The sequence below is a fragment of the Cucumis melo genome, chromosome 3 (genome assembly GCF_025177605.1).
Source record: "Cucumis melo cultivar AY chromosome 3, USDA_Cmelo_AY_1.0, whole genome shotgun sequence".
NCBI lineage: Eukaryota > Viridiplantae > Streptophyta > Magnoliopsida > Cucurbitales > Cucurbitaceae > Cucumis > Cucumis melo.
Window position 1 is genome coordinate 5575048 of NC_066859.1, and position 17910 is coordinate 5592957.

The 17910-nt window shown below is 33.1% G+C and overlaps 1 protein-coding gene across 1 annotated transcript; it reads left to right on the plus strand.

The window, feature by feature from the left end:
• The first annotated feature begins 3343 nt into the window (after window positions 1–3343).
• On the plus strand, window positions 3344–17115 carry LOC103485733 (zinc finger BED domain-containing protein RICESLEEPER 2-like). The gene is made up of 6 exons (XM_051082838.1): window positions 3344–3452; window positions 3554–3652; window positions 3798–3956; window positions 15179–16558; window positions 16636–16697; window positions 16779–17115. The coding sequence occupies exons 1-6, from the start codon at window positions 3344–3346 to the stop codon at window positions 16794–16796; spliced, it is 1827 nt and encodes a 608-aa protein (XP_050938795.1). The 3' UTR covers window positions 16797–17115.
• The last annotated feature ends 795 nt before the right edge of the window (window positions 17116–17910 follow it).

Here is a 17910-nt window from a genome sequence, read left to right on the forward strand (position 1 = left end):
AATAATAAAATAATAAAGATAATATATAAATAAATAAATAATGAAATTAAGAAAATATTCATTTTCATAAATGTAACAAAACACCAAACTATTTACTGTCGATATAAATCGCATGAAGTTAGTCATTTTTTAAATATTTCAGGTTTGTCCTTCCCTCTTTCTTCTCCTCTTCGCTACGATTTCTTTCATCGTTTTCCTCCTTACTGCAATTTCTTTCATCCTCTTTCTTCTTTTCCTCTTATTTTTTTCACAGCGATTTCTTTCTATCGTCTTTCTTCTTTTCCTCTTTTTTTTTCTGTGATTTCTTTCCATCGTCTTTCTTCTTTTCCTCTTTTTTTTTACATCGTTTAGATTTGGTTATCCAAATCTAAACGACCGTGTACAAAACATAGCAAAATCTAAAAGATCGTATATAAATAATCTTGAAAAAGTCATTTAGATTGGGAGTAGCCAAATGTAAACGATTGTGTAAAAAAATAAACGATCGTATAAAAAAAAATAAATTATCGTGTAGACAAATCTAAACAATCGTGTACCAAAAGAATTTTAAAAATATTGTTTAGCCAAATCTAAACGATCGTGTACCAAATTTAAAAAAAAAAACGTTTAGATTTGGGTTCAAATCTAAACATCAAATCTAAACGATCGTGTAACCAAATTTAAACGTAACTAAATTAAACGACCGGGTAACAAAATTAAACGATAGAATTAAAAAAATAAATTGTAGGCAAATCTAAACGATCGTGTACCAAACTAGTCAAATCTAAACGATCGTGTACCAAATATATTACGCGGGCGTTGTTGACAGCGGGTTACGGGGCATTTTTGGTATTTTCCACTGTGGACCTGTAGGCTTTTTTCGTTTTTAGAATTGTTCTATACAGTATAAATATTTTGCCGTTTTGTTATATTTTTTAAAAAATTCCTTAAGAAAATTATAAAAACTCAAAATTATTGAATTTCTCCACTTTCTCTAATTTTTTTAGATCTCTCTCCAATAATGTTCACTTACAAACCCACCAAATGCCACTATTTAGGCAATTTGGCAAGCATGAAGTGGATTACATGACCACTAAAAGTAAGTATTTGGTAAACACATGGCATGAATGTTGGATATTTAAAGGGTTGACATGTGGCTATGGCCACTAAGCACACTAATGGACATCTATATATATTAATAATATTTATAATACTCCCCTTAGATGCCCATTACAAATATGAAATATGTCTTGTTAAAACCTACCAAAGAAAAACCCAGTGGAAAAAAATCCTAGTAAAGAAAAAAAAGTACATGTTTCATATATACTTACAAAAATAAAATTTACTCCTCCTCATGGAAACATCACTTGAGATCTCTAAGTCGCCACATTCGAATGTTGTGCACCAATTTGTCAAATGTTGCAGTAGGTAGTGTTTTTGTAAAGAAGTCTGCCAAGTTATCTTTTGAACAAATTTGTTGTACTCAGATGTCGCCATTTCACTACAAGAAAAACAACCTACTATGACAGTTCATTAAAACCCCAATTGAAAGAAGAGAAGAAAAAACTTGTATAAAAGCCGAAATTCGCATTCTTTTTAGGGAAAAGACGAAATTTTTCAGATTTGAACAATTTTATGACAGTTTTTCAATGTGATTAAATATAAATAATAAAATAATAAATATTTATTTTAAATTAAACAAAGAGAAAGGAAAAAATGATCTATTAAAAACTTAAAGAATCTAAAGTCCATTTTCACTCATCTCCACTATACTACCTCAAAACCCAATTTTTCATCTCAAACTAATCTAAACTATGGCAGCCACGAACGACACCCATCTCTATTTTTCATCACCACGCGGCCACAAACGACGAACCACGGCAGCCATATCTGATTATTTTTCATTTTCTCACGTTTAGTCGCCCCCTTCGCTCCCATTTCCACGCTGCCCTCAGCTGCCGAAGTCTCAACCTTCCGACAAGATCGCAGACGCCTCCCATCTATCTCACAATCTATTTCTTGTTACAAACACTGGTTAGTGATTGGTTCATTTGATTTTTAGATGGAACCGGACAAAAAACTTGAAATGGAAGACCCTGAGAAGAAGAAGAAGAAAGAAGAAAAGCTTTCTTTCTCATTTCTTATTTATCTTTGATTGTATTGCTACGCATTTTTTTGGCAGTTTGGTATATTGTTATTCTATTATTTTGTTTTATTTCAATTGATTGTTTGGTCTTACTCCTATCCAATTGAAGGGAATTTTAGTTTTTTTTTCTTTAATTCATTGTCATTTTCTGTAGAATTTTTTTCGCTCCGCAGTTATAGTGTTTTAGAAGTTGAATTCTACTAGTTTTAATTGTTTATATTCTAGGGAAATGTGCCTTCAAACTATTCTACTTGTATTTATTTCAGTCTAATGGTTGAATAATGATTGTTTTTGTATGATTTTTTTTTTTGTATAGGCCGCCTAACCTTGACTAGAAGCTTAATTCGACTGGCTCTAGGCCTAGTCCGACCTCGGATGATTTAGTTGAGTTGGCTGATGTGGATTCTTCTTTGTTGGATGAGCTTTTGGTGACGCTGAAGAAATGAGTTCTTTGTTAGTTCCTCTACTGCTCTTTCTTGTTTTGGTTAAAACTGTGTTTGTTTGATTCTTTTTGGTGAAGCAATGAAATTTTGTTGAGTTTGGTGGTTTGATTGAGTTTAGATAAGTTGAATGATACCCTTTTAAAAATGTTGAACTATGATAGAATTTCTAAGTTTCTGGTCTAGTTCGAGTGATCCTGTTACATTCTAATTTCTTAGGTAATGATCGTTAACCTTCATGCTAGATATTCTTTAAGTTGAAGAATTTGAATTAGATGCACTAATTCTCTAATAGTTTCTTAGGTTGGAAATGGTTTGTTTGAGAACTCAAATCACACACTTTATGTCGGGTATCGACTTTTTCAAATAGATTTAGGTTCTTGGGAAATAACTAATGAAAGATTAACATAATTATAACAGCTTCTCTTTTGTAATGGGACTGAAAATGTTTGAAAGTTGAAGGGCTGAAGCATAGACATCTGAGATTCATGACCAAAACAAGATAAATATAAGCAAGAAAATTGAATAGTGTTTAGTCCTATAATTTAACAACTTATTGTCCTATAAAAACCCATGTTTAACTTTAATTATTATTTATAGATATCGCTTAAGGTCTAAGGTAGATATTGAGAATGTGACTGAGGAATTTTCTTGCTGGCAACACTGGTGAAAATCTCTCTAGAAATGTTTCCTCTATAGAGGAACCAGAGGCTACCAATGTTGGGTGGGGTGCTAGTGTTGATCCAACAACAATGTCAGCTTCACAAGGGGGAAGACAATGGTTGGCAATGGTTTCAAGATCCAAGATTGGAATGCCTTGGTTTCAAAGAGATTTTTCCATCTAACCAAACACATATGTTTCCCTCATGCTCTAAGGGATCTTAGGAGTTCTTTTGTTCTGTGAAGTTAATTGGATTATGCTTTCATCATATGTATGAATTATAGCCGAGATTCTTCTGATAATGTCTCCCTGTTGTATTTGTTAAAGCTCCTCTCATTGAGGCAGATAAAGAAACAGATGAAGATAATTATGTACTTTGGAGACTGGAGAAGGGAGTTTCCCAAGGTTCAAATGAGATTCAAAAAGGTTTATTTTCATATCTTGTTCGTTGTATTTGATAGAGTCCTTCTGTTTTAGTTTGTGGTTTGATTAGTTTTCTGCTGCTAAGTTGCATCAAGTAGCTTATGAATTTTAAATTTCTTGGTTTGAATCTTTTTCAACCCTTTTACAGGTGAGGCAATCCCTCTTGAATACAACCTGGTAGGCCTAAATGCAATAAGTTTTGACAAAGGGTGCTACGTATGGCAAGAACTTGTAGCTCGAACACACCACCAAGGAGTTATCCGTAAACGTGTAGTTCCTTTGAAGTTTCTAAATGACAGAGGCGAAGGTAACCAATCTAGTTACTAATTGTAATTGGTTCAAGCCTAGCTTTAAGTTCACTGTCACAACCTTGTCTTATAACATTAAGTAACCACTTGATTCTCTTTTAGATGTAGAGCAGAAAGTACCGGCTGGATCGGAAGTGATCAATAAGGAGTGATGTTATTCTTGCAATACGTGATCGGCTAGATATAGTATTAACTTTTTAACTTTAAGATAGTCATAACTATTCTTGCAATAAGGAGTGATGTTAAATAAAATATGAGTTGCTAAATTTCAAAACTTATTACATTAGTTCTTAATATGGATAAGACCTTATCTTCTTATGGGGTGGATTGTTGAGATTTATATATATGTTTATGTATTGTAGGTCGGGCTCAGTTCATTTGGATGCTATCAACTAAACATGGAGTCCTATCTTTGGTAGAAAACTTCTTTGTGGAATTATATATAATATTATATAGTGATAATTTGGTTTATTTTTAGTGGATTTATAATAAGGGAATTGTGATTAAGGAATTTTGATCTAATTTGGATATTTCTCATTGCAAAGACCTTGTAAATGTTTTTGGAGAGTTTCTTCCAAAAGTTAGTGCTTGTAAAGTATAGCGAGTAATTCTTCCTCATACTTCATTATATGTATCAAGGTGTGTTGGGCATACAACTTTTTAGTGCACATCAATGAGCTTTTAAATCCTTTGCAAATATACGTACCTCTCACTGTGTTATGTTTTATTGCCTCATAATGTAGTTCAGTTTCATTGCCTCATAACGGAAAGGTTGTTGAGAAAGAAGACTTTGAAGAAGCTATAAAATTAAAACGACTTGTGTTATAGTTTCAACTTGAAGTGGCTAGCAAGGAATGAATGACACTTTTGTTTTGACTTTTTAAATTTATTGTTATTTTTAGTTTATTTTTAGGTTTACTCTTGATGATTAGAAAGCCCTCGAGTCTCTGTTACATAATACTTTTGTGAAAAATATGGTGTGGCATTCAAATTTTCATCTCTACCGGCTATACATGCTCATAATTATGCAAAGCCCATTTTTAGCTTTGAGTTTTGTTATTTGTTGTTGGTTTTGAACTTTGTGTGAAGTTTTATAATTGATTTAGTTAATTTTGTGGGCTGAATTTGGTGTTTGCGATTCTGTTTTTCTTCTTGATGAATTTTGTAGATTTCATTTAATTTAGTGATGAAATTGTGCATTGTGTACTTTAATAGTAGCACGATTTTGTGACCCATATACGTAAGGCTTTCCATTTGAATACCCTATACATTTCCAATACCAAGCTTAGAAGTTATAGAAAATAATAATTCACTGCCAAGCTTAGAAGTTACTATTGTTGAAGTATGTATGTGTGTTGTATTGTTGAAGTGAATGTGCTGTCTTGTTGAATCAATTTTTCCCTTTTCTTTTCTTACTAGGTTTTGCCATAATCCATTGGAGCAATGAAGCCATATTTGCGGCAATTCATTGATGTATATGCATTTTTGTAGGTTTGGTAGGAATATTTTTGGTTCAAATGTACTTATTTAAATAGCTTGTTCGTACCAAAACATATATGTACCAACAGTTATACAGATATTAGAAAGTGTATGTTTCTTTATATTAAAGCATTCATCGTTTCTTTCCATATGTGATTGTATTCGTCTGTGTAATGATATGTGTAATAGCAGGCGATAAGAAAAACGGGATTCAATAAAAAAAATAAGGCAAGAAAAACAGGAATTAAAAACATAGTTATGACATTTAAATCTAAAAAAAACTGTCATCGAAAACGTTTTCTTGACAGTTAATTAAAGTCATGGTAAGTGTCATAAATGATGACAGTTAATAAGTGTCATAAATGATAAATAATGACATTTAATATATGTCAAACAATATTAACAATGACAATTATTCACTATCATAAAATGTAAATGATGACAGTTATTTACTGTCATAAAATATAAACAACGATAGTTATTATCTGTCATCGAAAATAAATAATGACAGTTATAATCTGTTATAAAATAATGAATTTGTGACATTTATTCTCTATCATGAAAAACACATTTCGTGACAGTTTTGTAGAACTGTCATAAAATACTTTCCATGGTCACATCAATGACTACAAATAACTGTCACGAAAGCTTTCTATGACAGCATTTAACTTTCATCGTAGGTCCTTTTTCTACTAATGTTTTCTTCAAGATCATGAATATATAAAAGCTTCAATGAGATGTACTTTGTTCTATCACCTTTAATATAGCCTCTTTTATTTGAGTTCTACATGTTGTGTTGTCTCCATATGATGTTGTTGGAAGGAGTTTACTAAAAAACAAACCACATGACTTCTGATTGTGTTGAGTCATCGAACTTAACCACATACATTCTCGGCTAGCCTCATGAATTGCAAGAATTTTAGCATAATTTGAGGAGGTGACTGTTATGGTCTGCTTTACTGATCACCAAGATATAGCAGTTTCTCCACATGTGAATAGATCATCTGTTTGAGATCTAGATTTGTGTGGATCAAATAAATATCCAGAATCTTCAAAACCAACTAGGTTAAAATTTTTATTTATTTGAATAAAATAATCTCATATCAATTGTTCCTTGGAGATAGCGAAGTATATGTTTAATGTCATTTCAATGCCTTTTCGTTAGAAAGGAAATATATCTAGCTAATAAATTTACTAAAAATACAATATATGGTCTTCTATTATTAGCAAGATACATAAATGCACATTTGCACAAAGATATGGTGCTTATGGACCAAGGAGTCCTTCATTATCATCTCAAGGTCGAAATATAACTCTCTTCACATCTAATGAACAAACTTGCATTGGAATGTTCAATGGATGTACTTTATCCATATAAAATCTTTTCAAAACTTTTTCTGTATAAGTTGATTGATGAACAAATATTCCATCTGCTAGATGCTTAATTTGCAAACCAAGACAAAATTTTTGTTTCCCGAGATCTATCATCTCAAACTTTTTCTTAAGATATTCTATTGCCTTTGAAAGCTCTTCAGCAGTTCTAATTATATTTAAATCGTCAACATATACAGTTATAGTAGTAAATTCTGACTGTGATTTCTTTATAAAAATGCATGGCCATATTGAATTATTTTAATATCCTTCTTTCAATAAATATTCACTTAAGCATTTGTACTCACTACTACAAAATTGGGTTTACTTGGCCCTTTTATAATTGATATACTTGACAATTTTAATAAAAACTGTCAAATAACATAAGAAAACGTCAAGAATAAGAAAGAGTGAAAAAAGCCATAATTTTTGTTTTTTTGTTTTAAATACTTGGCAGGTTAAAAGTGTCAAAATTATTTTTAATTACTTGACATTTAAAAAATTGTCAAGTAATATATTCTCAATATTTCAATTAAAATTTTCCCTTTTTTAATTTTACTTTCCCAAATTTCCTCTTTTCCCCCAAATTTTGTAAAAAAAAATTAAATCTTAACTTTTCCCCCTCCCATATTTCTCTTCTAGATCGCAATCCCCATGCCCCTTTTCGTCTGCTCGATCGCAAGCCCCCCACGTCTCCTTTCGTCTGTTCGATCACAAGCCACCGCAACAGGTTCGTTCGCCGCCCCCACTGAAGACATTGTGTGCGTTCGCTGCTACAGATTTGGTGTGTTTGTCCGCCATCGTTCAAAACAGGTTCATCCCCAACAGTTCATCCCCCACCGCAACAATTTGTCTACCGCTGCAACAGGTTCATCAGCCGCAAGCTGCCGCCGCTCAAGCCCTTTTTCAGTAATGGGAGAAATTAGTAGTAGTAGCAAGGGTGGTTCACTTAAAAATACACCAACTTGGGCTATCTCTATTTTTGTTTTCTTCTTCTTTTTCTTAGCTTTTATCATTGAAACTTCTCTTCACCACCTTGCTTAGGTAAATACTACTCCACATTAAAACTTCTTATATAATATGAAAATTCTTCATATTTATCATGAGTTTTATGATCTTCAGTTTCTTGCGAGGAAGAGAATCAAATTGTTCAAAAGATGTTTGTAAAAGATCAAAATAGGTCGTTAAAGAAATGAAAATCTTGACCAAGCTTAACAGTTACGAAGACCGACGAGTTACAATAAATTTAATTATTACAGAAATGATGAAGATGGGATTTGTGTCTTTGCTTCTTGAGTTATTGGAATCATCCATATTAAACATATGTGTGGGCAAAAGGGTGGCAAAATCATTTCTTCCTTGTAAAGATATTGCTATGGAGTACTTGTCCATGGAGCCAGTTGTTTTCACTTCAAAAAATCAAAGTTTAGGTTTTAATTCACCGACAACCCTTCCTCTACTCAATTCATGATCACTGTGAGTCAAAGGTATACTTCAATTATATTTATAAGATTAGTTTAAGTTTGAACCTTTTTGAATCACATAAAAGTGATGTTAATTAAAATAGTGATACCCTTTTGGAAATTTTGATTTAGTTGTTATTTACTTTCATTCTTGTTTCCACGTGCACTCCCATATAGAGTTTGTTCTTTTTTAGTACTAATCTCTTTTGTTTCATCAATTAAAAGTTTTATTTCTTGTTCAAGCTATATCTTTGTCTTCTTCGTGAATCTAATTTATGGATTATGGATATATGAGCAGTGTTTTATTGCAAGTAATTTCAATCTAGAACAGAAAGAAAGAATAGAAAGCTAATTGTGATTATCTTTGGTTTGCTTACTACAAGTCTTTGATTGTGATTATCTTTAGTTCGCTTATTAGAAGTCTTTGGTTTAATTTGCTTGTCTTCTTATTTACTCATGTTATTCATATTATCCTTGACTTCTTTGTTTACTCATGTTGTAGAATTCTTTTGTCTTTGCTCTACGCACATGATAATTTGAACTGTTGGGCTGTTGTAATTTACTTTAGTTTATTTTTATGACTTGAGAATTAGTTGAGTCAGTTTTAATTTGATAAAATGTTCTTTCATCATGTTATAAGACAAACTTGTTGTTGATTAGAAGTCTTTATGCAAAGTTTTAGATTTGTACTGTTTATCAAGATTTATGAAAAGGCTAGTTAGGTGGCAACGTAGCATATTCCATGTTTTTGGATAAATTTGGAGGGTCTTACATATTATCTACTTCTTTGTTTGATATGCATCTTTGTTTCTCAGTTTGTGATTGGAAATGTTGTCCCATGGCTGCAGAAACTAGATAGCATAGAAGATTCACCTACAAAACTCACTTGTAAAATGTCTTGACTATTAGTTATATGCTTATTGTCGTAATAAAATGCTTTTATTTTCCATCTCCACAAAAAACTAACCTAAAACCACGGAAGTGACGAACAATGATGATAGCCATGGAAGCGACGACGGCAGCCATAAACAACGACGACTGATGGTGACCTTCGGCGATGACTGACGTTTGACGATGACTAACACGATAGGAACAAATCAGTAACACTCGAACGACTACGCGCGACTGACTCCACGCGGATAGCTCCACCCAAATGTCGGACGGTGACCCATTCAGACAAGGCTCATCAATAGTGGCCATGACTTACCTATTTTGGATTTTGGCACACGACTAACCCTTTATTGCTGGTATGCTTGTTCATATTTCATAATTTGAAGTTGAATCTTTGGTATTTTCTTTTTCCTCTACAGATCATTGATTTCATATTATTGTAGTTAGTTTCTAAATTACGAATATTTTTTAAGCCTAATTTTCAAATTCAGGTACTGTGGTTCTTTTCTAGCAAAAGAGAAACACCTGCCAACAAGATTTTGTCTCAAGTGCCTTTAAGGTAATCTTTTGTACAAAAACTTGCTTCTTATTTCTAATGAGTGGTTGAAAAAAATTATTTTGTGGTTGAATTGTTTTCTTGCTTGGAGGTAGGAAGTTGTATCGATGTTGTAGCAGAGTAGGCAATACAGAGAAAAAAAAGTAAAGTGAAAAACTATAGAATCTTCTACAGCACCTTAGAAATTGAACTAGTGCTACTTCATACTTGAGTAAGAAAATCATAGAACGTTATAATTGTCAGCATCCGATTAGTTTGATTGCTATGCTTACCAAAACATTTTTCATAAGTTGTATTTAGAAAAGAACATAACTCATCTTTCTCACTAAGGATAAGGATGTCCATCTTGGTAAGTTGTACAACTTTCTTCAGTCATAAATTCCTAATTACATTAGTACTTAGAATAAACTTTTGAATTGTCATGGTGACTTGGTTTGCTATTGCAAGACTATAATGTAGGGAATTTTGGACTTGCCAATGTTGTTGTGTCCTAAAACTCGTACTTTGTTATTTGATTCAATAAAATTTATTATTGAATGTTATAATCTTAAAACCAATAAATTAAGGTCCCGAGGCTATTTTAATGAGTTTTTCAAATACACTTGAACTTTATGTATTGACATAAATATGGATTAAGTTCAAGTTAATAGCCCAAATAGTTTATAGTGTATGAATAAAGGTTGGGTGCCTTATTCTAGATAAACACTATGAATGCGGCTCGCTCCGTAGTTAGTACAAACAATGTAATCTTGTATCGTTCATGTAGAGACATGGGAGTGAGAGCGTCCGATGTAAATGGTTTGCATAAGACTGGAATCACGAAGTAGTCATTTTTAGTTATAACACCGTAAACTATAAACTGACTATTTTAATTATGATGACCTAGGTAACTTGATCTTAATCCTGAGCTAACTATGAACTTCTGTTCATTCGGTAGTATCCTTAGATCTGCATAAGTGAGGGCAGCTCAACATCGTTGGCCCAATAAGCCTTCCATTTCAGGGGTAAGACCGAGTGGATAGCTAGGGACATAGGGTGTAAGATGGAATTCTCCTACCCACTTTTGGGATAGTAGATAGGTTGTTCCCTTAAGGACTGAATCCAAGTCTTGAACAAGGGGCCCCACCTTCTCATTGGTCCGAGAAGGATTCTGGTTTATAGGTTGGACCTTAAACCAATTGTTCAATAGTGGATCAGTGGGTCTTAAGGAGCAAGATGTAATCTCGGGGGTAAAACGGTATTTTGATCCAACCAAGATTACGAACAACCTGTGAATGATCAACTTACTCAGCATGGTTATATCAAGTGGACAAAAATATATCTATAGTGAGGGGAGTGCAACTAAGAGCCTTTAGTGGAATGACTCTTTAGTTAACAAATGTTGATTAAGCTTGGTCTAAAAGAGTTTAGCCAGTTAATCTTGAATCGTTGGAGCCCATGATCTATAGGTCCATTAGGTTCCCCTACTAGCTCATATGGATTCAACTAAGAACAAGTATATTCAAGTAATTCGAATTGTTCGAATAAAGATAAGAGAGAGAAACCGACAAATATATAAGATATAAGTCAGTAGAAATAAACTTTAAGTTTTGTATTTAAATATAATTTAAATAAATATGAATATAGATTCATACTTAAAAACTTGAAAAGTTTAGATATGGTCAAAGTTGTAATAGTCAACATGTTGACTTTTAACTTTGAACTTTGACTGGGTTTATATTCAAATATGATTTGAATTTTAGAGAAATGAATACGGATTCATACTCGAGAGGTTAGAATTAGTCAAGATGGAAAAATTAGTAAAAAGTCAAAAAGTTGACTTTTGAATAAGAAAAGTCAAAGTTTGACTTTGACTTAATTGGTCAAATGACCAAAATGCCCTTTTGACTAATGACTTTATTAATTAACGGTTAATGGGAAATGTGGCAGATTATTGTGAATTTGAAGCCACTAATTTCATTAAAGAGTTAATGATTTGATTAGGTGTTGATTATATATGAAATAATTTACATGCAAATTGCATGTATATTTCATATAAAACTTCTCATTACCGAATGAGACAAGAATGACGTTTTCTTTGAAAAAGAAAACCTAAACGATACGCTCCCATCTCTATCTATTTTTCACTTCACAAAATCGAGTCCCACAACTCCGTTCTTGGTCCTGAGCATAGTAGGTCAACTTGGTGGTTGTCCTTGATCATGATTTTCAGGCAGAGAAGAAGCTTTGGATCGAAGAAGAAGTTGAGAACTACAAAGGTAAGTACATCGTTTACCTTCTACACTCTTCGTTTAGGTCCATTCCATAGCGTGTACATGTTAGCTTCTAAATCGTTTAGATGCAAATAGAGTAAAGCATGATCTATTTCTTCCGCTACAGCATGCCTCTAGTATTTTTTCTATCAGCCAAGACATTGAAAGTATACGATTTGGCTTCTTAAGTATGGCCTCTACACTTGAATTGCATTGTATTTTGATTCACAATTCTCCGAAATGGGAGGATTTTGTTGTTTGATACTCGTCCCTTTTTTTTAGTAGTTGGCTGATGTTATCATATAATTTTCTTGTTTCTATTTGGATTTCTGTTTAAAAATTTGATGCTTATATGTATATTGAAGATTAAGGTTTTTATTTTTTAGATAGGAGCTGAAGTAATAAGGAGATGGATGAAAAATATAATTTAGCTTTTAACTTCAATATTTTGGGTTTCATATCAGATTGATACAAAGACCTCATACAGTCAACTCGAGTTGTATGAAGTATGCGAATGGAGCTTGCTAATTTTTTGGGTGGCCACATGTGATTATGGTGATAGCTAAGTTCTTTTGGGTTAAATAAACAAGTTTTATTGATACTAAATATAGGTGAATTGGTTTTGTTGATATTTTTGTTGATACTATATAGGTGAGAAAGACAAGTTTTTATATGATACACCTTTAGGTTACACATATATTTTGTTTATATCGACATAGATGAAAAGTTTAGGTTATTGTTAGAAGTTTGGGCTGCACATACATATGTTGTAATTAAGTATATAACGACCAACTTATATATGTATGGTTCATTTGATATATATATTGGGTTTTATGTCCTAAAACTCATAAATAGTAAATATAATCCATTGATCGTTATTAATAAACTATTTTATTACTATAGTTTCAATAAATGTTATTAATTATATTATTAGTTTTTTCTTAATAACATAAATCCAATAAACTAACATCCTGAGCTAATTAATGAGTCTTGAATAGTATGTAGAGACATACGGGGATCAATGTTCAAGAATCAACTTAAAGGGTCTATAGTATAGGGGTAAGGCTAGGTACCTTATCCTCATAACACTATGGATACGGCTCACTTTGTATTTGATATAAACGCATTGATCCAATGTGTTCATGTATGCGACATGCGAGTGAGGGTCTCCTCTACAATGAGCTTGCATAAGACCAGACCACGAAATAGTAATCACTAGATGTAACTCCGTTAACTAGTTGGGTTTCTATTTCATTAGGATGACCTAGGCAACTTAGTCTTAATCCTGAGTGTATTATGAACTCCTGTTTGCGAGAGATTGTCATTTGATTTGTATGGGTGAGAGTGGCCAGATTCCCGACTCAATATGCTTATCATTTTGGGGACAAGACCGAGTTGGGAGCTAAGAACATAATCACACAAGACGGAAATTCACTCATTCCCACCTTTAAGGTAAGTAGATAAGTGTTCCCTTAAATGGTGTCTTCAGGACTTGAACAAAGGACTCTACCCTCTCTATGGCACGAGAGGGGTTTCTGTTTAGTGGTTGGACCATAAACGGGTTGTTCATTAGAGGAGCACTGGGATTTAAGGACTAGAAGTAACCCAGGGGTAAAACGGTAATTTGATCCAGCTGGTGTTACGAACACTTGTGAAGGACTAACTTACTGGTATTGGTCTATATCCGTGGACACAAAAATATATCTACAGTGAGAAGAGTTCAGCTGTGAGTCTTTAGTGAAGTGTACACATAATTAACGAATATTGATTAATGTGATTAATGAGTTTAGCCAATTAATCTCATATCGTTGTAGCTTCTGATCTGTATGTCCATTAGGTTCCCTTCCTAGCTCATAAAGAGTAATGAGATTTATTTATATTGGTTGTAATTTGAAATATTCAAATTTACTTTGGGAATTAATATAATGTATGTTGATACATTATAATATAAAGTTTATTAGGGGTGAAAAAAACCGACCCGACCCGATGACCCGACCCGATTCGGTTCGGTTTGGGTTGGATCGGTTAGTAACAACAATGTTACTGGACCGAACCGACCCGATTTAATTCGGTTCGGGTCGGGTCGGGTTTAAAATACCCGATTAGGTCAATAATTCATTTCCTCTCCTCTTCGATTCTTCTTCAGTCTTCAGCATTTCGTCTGGCGTCTTCCTCCTCTTCAAAAACCATTTTGTTCCATCGTTTGGCGTCGGCATCTACCTCTTCGTCTGCATCAGCGTCGGCATCTATCTCTTCGTGTTCATCGGCGTCGGCATCTCTTCGTCTTCATCACTTCGCCACTCCATCGTCATCGCCTGTAAGTTCCACACTGACCCATATATTGCTTTATCTTTCTGTCTGTCCCTTTCTCCTTATTATCATCTCTTTAATTTTTAAATTACAGCTTGTATTATTTTGGGTTTTTTTTCTGTTTATTTGGGGTTATTGCCATCTGGGTTCTTGTTTATGATGGATTATATTCAATTTTCGCATAGCTAGATTGTTGAACAAAGCATAGCTACAAGACATCCACATATTTATTTGAACCTCTCCTTGAACTAAATATAGTTGAATTGTTGTAAACTTACCTACACTTGCCGAGGGGTGAACGTGAAAGAAAGTTTAAAAACGATGATAGGTTGTTCCCAATCTCTACAAAATAGAAAATAAATAAATAAAAAGATCGATTTAAATCACAATTCTAATCATTCAGCCAACTTTATATACATTGTATCATGTCAGGGAATACTAATCATTTGTATAAAATTTTAAACACTCAGAGGAAGATTTCTTTGGACGATGCACACAATCAGCCATGACATATGAATGTATGTATGATCCCATTTACCTATAGTTTCCAATCAAAACTCAGTTACAATGTTACAACAACACACTTACATATCCCTCCCCAATAACTAGATGAACAAGGTTACTAAATAAGTTCAGTTATGTTGTAAAGATTTTTTTTTATAAACCGACAAAGTAAAAAAAAAGCAACAATAAAACTAGGAATATTCAATGACCAAAATTCAAAAAGGTTATAAACCACAAAGGCAAAACTAGGATAAGTTGCTTTCTGCATTGCCTTCATCGCAGATGGTCCTGTTCTTAGAGTATCTACCGTCTTCGTTGTAGCTAAAACTCTTGACGATACACAACCCTACTATAAAAGAAATAAGAAAGCTACATTTCAACTGGAAGCCATAAAGACAATAGCAAAAGCCATAAAGGAGATACCATAGGTAGAGCCATTGAAAAGTGCTTAGAAGGTTGGGGTATTGATAGGCTCTTTACTGTAACGGTTGATAATGCGAGTTCAAATGATGTAGCCATTGCCTACTTGGTTAAAAAGTTTAAAGGCAGAAATGGGTTGGTGTTGGATGGTGAATTTATTCACATTAGATGTTGTGCTCATATTCTTAATTTAATTGTTAGTGATGCCTTAAAAGATTTGCATGTGTCTATCATTCGAATCAGAAATGCTGTGAAGTATGTTAGGTCATCTCCTGCTAGATTGCAAATATTTAAAGATTTTGCTAAAGAAGATAAGATGTCAACAAAAAATTGTCTTACAATGGATGTTCCGACACGATGGAATTCTACTTTTACTATGTTGGATGGAGCAATTAAGTGTCAAAAGACTTTTGAAAGATTGGAGGAGCATGACCCTAGTTATTTGCCAAAGGATGATATTCCTACTACTGAAGATTGGGATAATGCAAAAGTGTTTGTAAAGTTCCTAAAGACTTTTTCAGAGGTAACAATGAAGTTTTCTGCATCTATGTCTGTGACTTCAAATATATTTTTTCATGAACTTTGTTTGATCCAAGAAATAATTCGTGAATACTCATCGTATGAGAATGCATTATTGAGTCAAATGACATTAAGCATGCAGACAAAATTCAACAAGTATTGGGGTATAACTACAAGTGAGAAGACCAATTTATTATTGTATGTTTCTGTAGTTCTTGACCCTAGGTACAAGCTAGCTTATGTGAATTATTGTTTTAATGAATTTTTGGAGGAAGATTGTGCAAAAATATGGACAAATAAGGTTGAAGAAGCATTTCGTCGATTGTGTGATGATTATTATATGAGAATGTCAAAAGAAAAATATTCACAAACACAATCATGTACACCTATCGAAGGATTTGGCTTTCAAAGTCAAAGTGAAATACCTTCTATCTCATCTAGTGGATCTTACAAGGCACGTGCTACTGTTCATGATAGATTTAAACAAAGTAACAAAACATGTCTAGATGATGCTAAAACAGAGGTGACTCGTTATCTGGATGAGGCTCGTATAGATTGTATGGGCGATGAATATTTAGATTTGCTAACTTGGTGGAAGGTGAATGCCTCTCGATTTAAGATCATTAGCCAAGTAGCTAGGGACATCTACAGTATTCCTATATCAACTGTGCCTTCTGAGTCCGCCTTTAGCACTGGAGGACGGGTGTTAGATTCTTTTCGAAGTTCTTTAACTCCTCAAACTGCAGAGGCACTCATTTGTGCTCAGAATTGGATTCAGTCTAAACCTTTGGATGACATGACTGAAGAAATTGACGGGGCTGAAGAAATTGATGAAGGTAATATTCTTTTTGAAGTACGCATTTAAAATTTTCAATTATCCCATATAAGCTAACTGTTTGTCATTTTGATCTAGAATTCATAAACATAGGAAAGGAGATGGAAGCTGCATTTGAGAATTTGAATAATGACTCTATGGTTTAAATCCTTACTCTCAAATCTTTATTTACATTTTTTTAAAATTATTAACTTATTAAATATCGAATCTTGTTTTTTTAGAGTCTTGAAGCTCAATGATGGAAGCACTTTGGGTTATACGAACAAGGTGGTCTCGTGAAGATGTTCATTAATTCATACCTTCCCAATTGTAAACTTTGTTCATGAGGTTCTTAGAAATAAGTGAACTATTATCTTTTTAGTATTGTTTCTTTGATTTTGATTGTTTTTTCTTACGATTCTGCATATGGGTTGATTTTCTCTAGGCTTCTTTATCGCCAAATTTGTAGAATTTAGTCGAAGATACTAAAATTTTACGGTTCTTAGCTCCTAGATTTGTGGGGTGGCTGGAACAGTATTTGCTAGTCGAGTTTTTAATCTTCCAGTACCATAATATTTTATTGATTTTGCCTTCAATTTGGTCATGTCCTTTTGATCATTTCTGTTGATAGCATGTTTGAAATTGGAGCTCTGTGTTTTGTTATGTCGTTTATTGATTAATGGTAATTTGTTGTATCAAGTCTACTCTAATCTATTGGCTTATTTAAGGAGTTGTTGATTTTTCTTCCGCTGTATTTTATTTCTTGAAGTCAAACTAATGAATAAATGAATGCCATTTCATTCGGTTCTGCTATTTGGTATATCATTGTATTTGTTTTGTTTAAAATGAAGTTTGTTTGATGATCAGCAGTAGATTAAGATATTGTGAACTGTTTGTATCCGTAAAGAACAGTGAAGGGAAGGGATTTGAAAATTTTCGTAACTAGCGTTTTTAGTTTGGAGTTTTTAATTTAGGTTTGGTTCGTCATCATTTCTTTATCCATTTGCAGGGCACATATTTGCTTTTGGGCTTTTCATAATTATATTCGTGACTTGTTTGAAAGTGAAACCAGTGACCAGTTGAGTTCTGTGTAAATGATAGTTTTTGAGGCTTTTTGTTATCTCTTGGATCAAAATGGAAAATACTTTTCATATGACTTGCTTTCGAAGGTTGCTCCTTTTCCCTATTTTATCTTCAACTAGAAGCAATTGACCATATCGATGTATGTTGAAACTTTGAACTTTGAAGTTCTTTCTTTTAACGATTCTTGCATGTGAATGATGAGAGATTAAAATTCACAAATCTGTAAAATGTAGCTTTGTATTTTGTCCTTCTATGAAAATATTGAATCTATTGGTTTAATGTTCTTCTAGA

Excerpts from the sequence above, each read along its gene's own strand:
- LOC103485733 (XM_051082838.1), top strand. The coding sequence starts at position 3,344 with ATGGTTGGCAATGGTTTCAAGATCCAAGATTGGAATGCCTTGGTTTCA. Across the intron at positions 3,957-15,178 it reads TCTAAATGACAGAGGCGAAG|ACAATAGCAAAAGCCATAAA; the intron begins GTAACCAATCTA and ends GAAGCCATAAAG. Across the intron at positions 16,559-16,635 it reads GGCTGAAGAAATTGATGAAG|AATTCATAAACATAGGAAAG; the intron begins GTAATATTCTTT and ends ATTTTGATCTAG.